Source organism: Chlamydotis macqueenii, chromosome 12, assembly GCF_036417535.1.
Source record: "Chlamydotis macqueenii isolate bChlMac1 chromosome 12, bChlMac1.mat, whole genome shotgun sequence".
Taxonomy (NCBI): Eukaryota; Metazoa; Chordata; class Aves; order Otidiformes; family Otididae; genus Chlamydotis; species Chlamydotis macqueenii.
In genome coordinates this window covers 15,255,261-15,264,268 of record NC_141567.1, presented here as the reverse complement: position 1 = coordinate 15,264,268, position 9,008 = coordinate 15,255,261, and the positions used below count along the sequence as shown (strand labels likewise).

The 9,008-nt window shown below is 57.1% G+C and overlaps 2 protein-coding genes and 1 non-coding gene across 3 annotated transcripts; 2 read left to right on the top strand and 1 right to left on the bottom strand.

The window, feature by feature from the left end:
* The first annotated feature begins 673 nt into the window (after positions 1 to 673).
* Positions 674 to 3,996, top strand: RPS17 (ribosomal protein S17). The gene is made up of 5 exons (XM_086757402.1): positions 674 to 747; positions 1,021 to 1,172; positions 1,496 to 1,601; positions 3,329 to 3,394; positions 3,870 to 3,996. Exons 1-5 carry the CDS (start codon positions 745 to 747, stop codon positions 3,948 to 3,950), a joined length of 408 nt encoding a protein of 135 aa, XP_086613528.1. The 5' UTR covers positions 674 to 744; the 3' UTR covers positions 3,951 to 3,996.
* Positions 1,232 to 1,363, top strand: LOC147599288 (small nucleolar RNA SNORA71). The gene has a single exon (XR_015259958.1). It is a non-coding gene; the product is annotated as a small nucleolar RNA SNORA71 (small nucleolar RNA).
* A 106-nt stretch (positions 3,997 to 4,102) lies between the features above and the next one.
* Positions 4,103 to 8,772, bottom strand: TERB2 (telomere repeat binding bouquet formation protein 2). The gene is made up of 7 exons (XM_086757557.1): positions 8,709 to 8,772; positions 8,268 to 8,445; positions 6,613 to 6,758; positions 6,227 to 6,288; positions 5,634 to 5,719; positions 5,459 to 5,550; positions 4,103 to 5,221 (listed from the first exon to the last, which is right to left on the bottom strand). Exons 1-7 carry the CDS (start codon positions 8,770 to 8,772, stop codon positions 5,076 to 5,078), a joined length of 774 nt encoding a protein of 257 aa, XP_086613683.1. The 3' UTR covers positions 4,103 to 5,075.
* Between the last annotated feature and the right edge of the window lie 236 nt (positions 8,773 to 9,008).

The window sequence follows — 9,008 nt, the reverse complement described above, 5'->3', positions numbered from 1 at the left end:
AAAAATCACAACTCTCTTGTGTTCCTTGCTTCTGCAAGATCTCCACGACCTGGAGGGGTGCGGTGTCTCCTATCCTCAGCTCCCATGTTGGGGTGTACAGGTGCTGCAGGTGCCTCTGGGATGCCAGGCTCAGGCTGGAGCCCCCCCACTTCCAGCAGCAAGTCCGGGAGGTTGGTGAGAATGTTACACCCCCTGTGCGCTCCTGCCCTCTTTGGCGTGGGGATAGGGCCCTGCTGTGGGGGGTGAGAGGCTCCAGGGGGTCAGGGCTTCTCACAGCAGGCACCCTTAGGTGCCCCATGTCCCTGGAGGAGGGGAGGGGAGGGGGTTTGGGCTCCCTCCTTGTGCCTGCTTCCATCCCCTGCAGTGAGTAACAAGCTGGCCACCCCTTGGCTTTTTGGCCCCCGTGGGGCCCAGCACCCCTCTCGTGGGTGCAGTGAGTTTGTGTCCTCCTCCATCACAGCCCGGTGTGGAGCCAGCAGCCCCCGCACCAGCCCGGGGGAGCGGAGCGGTGCTGAAGCCTCTGCAACCCCCGACGGGCGCTGGATCCGGTCCCCGCGAGTGCCAGGGAAGCCGGGGGCGCTGGGACCCGGGGGAGCCCTTGGAGCCACGCCCCCAGCCAGGTCACGCCCCCCTTCGCTGTAGGTGTCCTCCGAGCCGCGCGGGGGCGCTGTGGGCACCGCGGGTTCCCGGCGGCCCCGCGTGCCTCCCGCCGTCCTTTGCTCTCTTTCCGCGGCCGCCGCCGACATGGTGGGTGCAGGCCGCGCCCGCCGCCGCCATCCGCCTCCATCCGCCGCCGGGGTCGCTCCGCCCGGGACGCTGAGCGGCTCCGGGGAAGCGAGGCGAGAGGCTGCGGCTCTGCGGCGGGGAGCGGGGACCAGGCGGTCCGGGGGGAGGGAGGGAGGGCCGGCGGGCCTGCGAGGAGGGACCGTTGCCGGGGCTGGGGTGTGAGGCGTGTGGCTGAGGGGCCGCGGCGCTCCGGCGGGCCCTGACCGGTGTTTCCTTCGGCTCCGACCCGCCCAGGGACGCGTCCGAACGAAGACGGTGAAGAAGGCGGCGCGGGTGATCATCGAGAAGTACTACACCCGTCTGGGGAACGACTTCCACACCAACAAGCGGGTGTGCGAGGAGATCGCCATCATCCCCAGCAAGAAGCTGCGCAACAAGATCGCGGGGTGAGGAGCGGGGCGAGGCGGGGGGAGGCGGTTGGGCACGGGTGGCGATCCCTGCCGCAACCTGCATTCGAAAGTGATCGCGGCCTGGCCCGTGGCCCGGTCATCGATAGTGCAGGGAGAGGAGCGCCGAGAGCTTTCCCGTGTTTGGGGGCGGCCGTCCCCTCCCTCCCAAACCCTGTTGCTGTCGGACACTTTCCCGTCCCTGACGTTCCCCGGGGTGGTGGGGCGTGAGTGGTCGGAGCTGCGTCTCTGCAGCCGGCCGCGATTTTGGGGGTGTGAGCGTGGAGAAGGGAGCCCTGGACAGTCCCCTGTGTCCCCCGCAGCTATGTCACCCACCTGATGAAGCGCATTCAGAGGGGACCCGTCCGAGGCATCTCCATCAAACTGCAGGAGGAGGAGAGGGAGAGGAGGGACAACTACGTGCCCGAGGTAAGGCTCCAGCTGCGCTCGGGTGCCCGCTGCGGTGGCGTTTGTCTGTCTGGCCTGTCTCAAGGTGTCCTCACCGTTACTGGCTCGGGGTTTCTTCAGATCAAAACCTCAGCCAGGAGGAGCTGAGGAGGGTTTGGGTCAAGGAGGGCTGAGGTGGATTTTGGCCTCGTATTTGGGACCTCCTTTCAAAACCACTGCCCAGGTTAGGAGGAGCAGCTGACTTGTTGTGTTTTTGCACAGCAGATGATACCCATCCTCAATTTTCCTAACTTAAAATGAGGAGACCTGTAACTTGGTGGGATGCAGGAGGATATTTCGGAGGGGCTTAAAACCTGTTGTACAGTAGGTGTCACTGAAGAGAAGGGGATTGGTGAAACCTCCACTTCTCTTGAGCCTTTATTTGCAAGAGATTGAGGTCTCACCTGTGACCCAGTCACACATGCAGGGAGAGGAGCTCCAGAAGTGTTTCTTGTCTTCCATGGGTTCGATCTCACTCCCAAACCCTGTAGCCTTCATCCATGGCGCATCTCACCCCTCTTCCAGGTCTCCCTGATCACCTTCTGGTGGAGCTGCTGGTTTCTGTACTGCACAAAAATGCTCGGTTCTGTTACCTCAGTGCTCCCACGTTGTCAGTGCTAGGGTTTGGTTACCTGGAAGGTTATTTTAGGAATGGTCTGGGAGGAACAGGTATGATGGGCTGTCACAGGAGCTGCGGCAGCACGGTAAGGTGGGCTGAATCTTTCCCCTCCAAGCTGCCTCAGGAACGCCCTCCCTGCTTTGCAGCCTTGGTTTCACAGCCCAGGGTGAGGTGACACGGCTCTTGGCAAGAGACATGGGCTCGGTTTGACTCCCTCCCTCCTGGCAGCTAGAAATGATGCATGAAACGTGGGCAGCTCCGTGCAGATCCTCTCACAGATGCCTCAGCACCCTGAATTTTAGGTGTCAGCACACAGCTGGTGTCGGGGGCATGGAGGAACCGGCTGGGGTGACTGTCGGTGTGTTGCATGTGGTGACCTTCCAGCTGCCTTTCGAAGGTCGGATGAGGTGGTGCTGGGGAAGAGGTCACCCCTGGAGGGACCCCGAGCTCAGGAGGAACGTCGGCGCTGTGGTTATTGGTGCAGTGTTAGCTGAGTGGGCATTATTGATGTTTTCTTACAAAAACACTGGTGTGATGTAGCCTCCTGGGGAAGGAAGTGCACAGAGATGGGTGTTTGGTGTCCGGAGAGGGTTTGAGGAGATTGCTCTGGGTTTAAAGAGCAGGAGACCTCATGTCCTGGGGGTGGGATGGCCCAGGCGGTCACTCAGCGTTGCTGTGTGGCACTGCGGTGGTCGGGCTCCAGCCTTGGGGACTCGCATCGCAGGATAAGCGTGACTGTTGGTGGTGGCCACTGGGACTGGTGCAGTTGTGAGCCTGACCCCACCTCGGCAGCGTTGGTGTGGAGCTGGTTAGCCCTCAGGTTTCCAAAGCCTTGCTGTAAGAGAGAGCCTTCTCCCTGTGCGGGGCCTTTCTGCTGCCGGGTGGCTCTCGTGGTGTTTTGGCAGGAGAGCTGGACTCCGTCAGGGTCCTCCCGGCTCTTTCTGTTCCTGGAGCCCTTCCCCACAACAGGCAGCGACATGTTTTTTGCTGTGGGACAGGACCCAAGTGGGTGTGCAGGGACAGCCTGATGGCAGCAGGGACATGGCTGTGGGGCCTTGTCAAACTGTGTCCGTCTCTCCTCCGTCCGCAGGTCTCTGCCCTCGACCAGGAGATCATCGAAGTGGACCCAGACACCAAGGAAATGCTGAAGCTCCTGGTGAGTGGCCCCAGCCCGGGATGACCCTGCCAGGGTGGTGGCGTGTCCCCTCCCACTGCCCTGAGGGACTGGATGGTGACGGCTGGAGGTTCCAGTGCTCTGGGCACGTGGCGGGGGTCCCCTCTGCCCTGGGACCTGCAGGCGGGTTAATTCCCCTACGGCTCGTGGGACAGGACAGGCAGGGTGGCTTTGCTGGCACCCCACTAGCAGGGTGGGTGTGCTCCTTGTCCTCCCCTCCTCTCACTGGGTGGAGGTGAACATGGGCTCGTCCCCAAGAAGACCAGATCCCCCCTGTTGATGAGCTGATCTCCAGAGCGGGGCAGTCGTCTCCCCTTCTCTGTGGAGATGCGAACCCACCGTTTGTGCTGCCATGGCACCTGCACCCTTCCCACTTCTCCTGGGAGGAATCTGCAGGCTTGAGCGCAGATGCTGGGCAGGGTGGCGTGACCAGTCCTGATCCCGTGTTGTTTTCCAGGACTTCGGCAGCCTGTCCAACCTGCAGGTGACGCAGCCCACAGTGGGAATGAACTTCAAAACGCCCCGAGGAGCGCTCTGAGTCGGTCGCTGTATGTCACTTTTCCAATAAATGTGGGGAAACCATCTCAGCCTGCCTGGTCTTTGGAAGCCTGCGTCCCCAGGGATGAGGAGAGAGGGCTCGTGCCTTTGGGGTGCCGTGTCCCAGATACCGGGTGTCAGAGGCTGAGGAGCGCTGAATGCCTTCGCATTTGCTGGCATCTTTTTGGGTTCTTTCCTGGCTGTTTGGGGTGTGAGGCGCAAAGCTTTTATTTTACAGGCTCTCCTCTGGTGCGCAGCTAGGAGAGGACAGCCATGGTGGCTCCTCGTCCCCCGTGCCTCCCAGGTTTGCCTCCAGGTGGGAAGCTCAGGGGTCGTGCTGTGCCAGAATGAAAGCTGCTTTTTGTAACCACGTTTGTCGCTTTTAAGTGCTTAAATGGAAGGAAGAAGTCTTGTTGCCGGTTTTCTTTGTGTGAGGGGAGTGAGCTGGGCTGAGCAGAGCGCTGTGTCTGGGGCTGGAAGCTCCCCTGTGGAGCTGGGTCCTGGGGAGGCTGGTGCCGCCCTTCCCCCTGCACTCAAGGCCTCTGCAAACCCATGGGCCTCCCCGCGTGCCGGGAGGTCGCGGTACAGCCCCGCGACGGCGCTGGGTCCCAGCAGTGAGCGTGTACCACGGGTGACTTCTCACCGCAAGGAGACCTCAGCGTGTTCCTCCAAGGAAAACTACTGTTGGCAGTCACAGCTTGGATCCCCCAGTACAGACAAAAAGACAAAGGATTTGTTTTGGGGGAAAATGTCTATATTTAAGTTTGCTGTCGAATTTAAATAGTTACTTAAAAGAAGAAACTGTTGACAGTAAGTGTAGCCAGGTATTTAAATACACATCGAACAGCTGAGCTGCAGCCAAGGTAAGCCAAGCAGGGATAACATATAAATCCCCTGTGTACCGTGGAGATTTTGACCCAGAGTTTGCAGCTCGATACCACCGATCTCTTCGCTATTTAACTGAAACAGGGAGAACACAGACTGATGGGTAAAACAACCGTCCCTCTGCAGAAGAGAGGGAGCAAGGAGGCACGCAGGCATCGAACTACAGGATTGAATTTCCAAATGACCCATAGCTCTCCAGCAGCCCTTACTGAAGTTTTTGATGCAAAGAGCCACCTGTTACTTACAATTTTCTCTTCATTTTAGTCTTCACGTCAGAGTAAATGTTAATTTCATTCTGAATCCAATACACCGCGTAGCCCGAGGTGCCGGGAATGAAATCACGGAGCTCTCCGACATATTTCTTCATGTCACGAGCGGAGGGGTAGCCTATGAAGGGAAGGCACGGTTCTCGCTGGGGGAGCCCCCCTCTTCTCCAGCCAAACAAGGACAATGGAAAAAGCAAAGCGCAGAGGGGAAGGGGGTGATTCCAGTTGCACCCTCAGCATTTCTGCTGCTGTAAGTACTGGGAGGAAGCGAGGAGCGCACTTGGGGTCCCTGCTTCACCTGCAGTTGTTTTCAGGGATATTTTCCACTCCTTAAAAATCTGCCAACACCAAACATTACCTGTCACCATGTTGGTCATCGGGTATTCCTGGAGGGCACGGTATGGAAATTCCCCCTGGGCAGGTGCTCTGGAGCCTGTTTCCTCTTCACTGCTGTATTGTGGGGGAGTCGAAATCTGTGTGTTATTTCCTATGCGTTGGGGATCTCTTGAAATTTGGGGGGCACATCTAAATACCTTTCGGCCAGGTCTAGTATATCCTCTGCTTCTTCCTCCCAGCCTTTTCTCGTCACCTCTGGTTCGTCCGTCAGATTTTCATTGGGCTGTGAGTATCAAGACACATTTGAGTTAAAATTTTGCCCCGAGTACCCCACAAAACACTAGAGATGTGGTCCAAGAGCGGAATTTTTAGGACTTGTGATTTCAAGCATAATTTAGAATCAAATTTTAAATCTAATCATGGTTTTGCTTCAAGAGTACTGATAAGTTGCTTTGAGAAGAGCGGGCAGTGTCTCGGAGCTACATGGGGAAGGAAAATGCCACACGAAAAGGCTGAGCTCAGACCTCGGTGATCGGCAGCCCCGGAAGGACATCCCAGGGAGACTGGGTGTCTGCCTGGGTGAGGGAGAAAAACCCCTCCTGCGCATTCCACGCGGGATCAGGTGCTGTTCCCCTGGAATGTCATGCTAGGAGGGACATAGCGCCACAAGCACAAGAAGATTTGATTCCATATCTGGGTTGAGGGTCTGGGATGAAAACGGCTCCCTGAGGTTCGTACAACCCATATATTTTTAAGCTACTCTTCCTGTAACATAAATTTCTCATCTTACCTGTTCCGCGAGGGAATCATCTGCCTGCTCCCAGATAAAGCTACCGATTTTCCTTCTGATTTCTGCCATGAACAAAAAAAATAAATTACTTTGAGAGCAGTAAATAATGAGACTGCGGCAGTCGCCGCCTGTGCCAGCCCCTGCCTCTCACAGGTGATAATGGAGGCACTCGACAGCCCTGGCAGGAGCTCCCCGCTCACTAATGCGATATAAAAGCTGAAACATTAATTCCTCTGTTCCTGGGGAGGAAGAATCGCTCCCAGCAGACGGAAATTCCCTCCACCTAGAGCAGAAGTACCCAGAGGTTCCGGTTTGCTCCCCCAAAAGGCTCTTCTCACAGGGGAACCCTCAGGGGGGTCAAACCCTGATGGTTTTTTAGCCCTGACCTTCTTGCAGGCAGGCAGGTGGCAGGACAAAGTGGCCCAGAGCCACCAAGGGCTTGACTCCGGTGCCGATGCTCGCCCACACAGAGAGGTAGCGGGAGTGAAAGACTGTAGCTCTGCCCTCCAAGTAATTGAGGCTCTCGTGTATTCTGGAAGAGAAAAACACAGCTGGTTTCCAAAGGTAAGCCTGAAAAAAACCCAAACCAAAAAAGCTTGCAGGAATATCATTGTTAAAACCAACCTGCTCTGATATTTTTGCCAAAAGCACCTAATTTTCTGCAATTTTCTAACTATGAGACTCTACAAGCAATATCCCGTTAGGGTCCCGGCTGCTGGCACCTGAGGGCAGCCTGGAGCAAGGACACCCGGGACCAGGTAAACGTGTATTTTTAGGGATTAAATGGTACCACTCCACAACCTGCTCTTGAGATGAGACCTGTTCTTCAGGGAGGGGGAAAAAAAGTGATTTTTTTTTATTTATTCTTAACCCCACCGGTCCCCGCTCAGGCTCACAGCATGGTCCCCAAACAGCAGCGGCACTGCAGCTGAGTGAGGAAGGGTGAGTGGGGGATGCGCAAGCACTCACCGTCCTCCTTAGAGGGAAATTAAATATTGTTTGTTGAGTTTAAGGATATGGATAACGATTGCATTTTTCCAAGAAATAATCTGAATATATACATTGACTATATAATTCCCCCTGGGGGAACAATTGTCCAGTGGGATGCTGCAGCAGAAGGAAGGTCATCGCTCTGGGTTTCTTGGGATTCCCCTCCCAAAGCTGGTGTGGGTGGCTGAAGGATTACAAAAATCTAAGCCTGTTTTAAGCAATCAAGCATTAAAAGAAGCTGCTTAGTCCAGCCCAGCAAAGCCTGCTGCAGCACATTGCAATAAAGGATTGCAGTTCCCTTTCATGTAGATATATTTACATGATATTTACTATGTATAAATACTCACTGGGTAGAGGAAGATGCTCAACAGCCTTTCCTTACATTTGTGCAAACATTGTTGAGCTCTCTGAATTTTTATTTATTTATTTATTTATTTTTAATTAAGCAAACAGAAGGAAAGTAGCAATTCAGCCCTTTTCCGGCCATTTTTACCCCCAGGTTTGCTTTCACAGGGTTAATGCACGCTGACTTTTTTGCACCTGGTTCCTTCCTTGGGGATGGTGTCACCTCTATTTTAGACTCTGAGTTTTCCAGTAGATCAGTTCAAAGGCAGCAAGAAACCCAGTGCAATTGGTTTAATTTAGATTGGAGTTAAGCCAGCCTAAGGTGGGGATGGTTTTTACTGTTATTTTCTGTTTTGCCTAGGTACGGTTTAGTCTGGGTGGGAGTTTTCAGACCCTACTAAGCAGTAAAAGCCCGGCAGACCTGTACCAGGCACTTCACAAACACCACCCTGGCTTTTAGAAGGATGTTGGCATCCATTAAATACTTTAAATACACTAAAACTGTTAATCTCTGCTTTCCTTTCTCTTTCGCTCTCTACATCCAACCATCAGTGCAACCTCGACCCTCCAGCATGCTGCAACGGCCCGACAGACGTCGCGTGGAGAGGGCTCGACGCTGGTGCGAAACGGGGCTGCAGGGATCTCCCAAGCGAGGAGGGGGCTGCCGCCACGGTGCGACACGGGACGGCCGGGGGACACAGCCCACCTGTGGGTGTCCGGGTGGGCGGCGTCGCTGCTGAAGAGGTAGTCAGCATCCTGCCAGTGGGTGAGCACCCCACCGCCGGCCGCTGTGGGGGGAAAAGGGGGTGAGGAGGACAGTGGACACCCCAAGGGGGTGGCCTGGGATGGTTGGGGGGCCGCAGGGCCGGGGCCCAAAGTGGGAGCTGTGATGGGCCCCCCCCATGGCTGTGGGTCCCCCACTGCCCCACTGAGGGCTCTTCTGGACTTTTCCTCAGTGCGTGGGCACCGTGCTGCGCCCCGGCACTGAGGGGACCTGCCAAACCCACGCCCTGCCCTGCTGCGGGGGGGCTCAGCCGTGCTCTGCCCCACTGCGGGGTGACGGGGCCGTGCCCCCCCGCTCTGCCCCACCGAGGGGATGTGTCACCTCCCCGTTGCCCATCCCCGGGGCTCCGCCGGACCCCCTCACCCCACAGTTCCCGCGGCCCCGGGCTGACGCTCTGCGAGAACCAGGCGCGGTGACCCCGGAACATCGCGGCGGGAAGCGGCGGGAGGAGGAGCCGGAGCCCTGGGGGGCGGCGGGGCGGGAACCCGAGTGCAGCGGCGGGAACGCGAGGGGCGGCGGGGAGGCGCGGTGCCCCGAGGGGCCGTGGCCGTTTCCAGGGCTGTCCGTTCGGCCCCTCCACGAGCGGTTCAGGCACCGGCAAGTGAAGCCCCACGGGTTTCAAACCGCCCTTCAGGTCCCCGCTGCCACCTCCCGGTGCCTGTC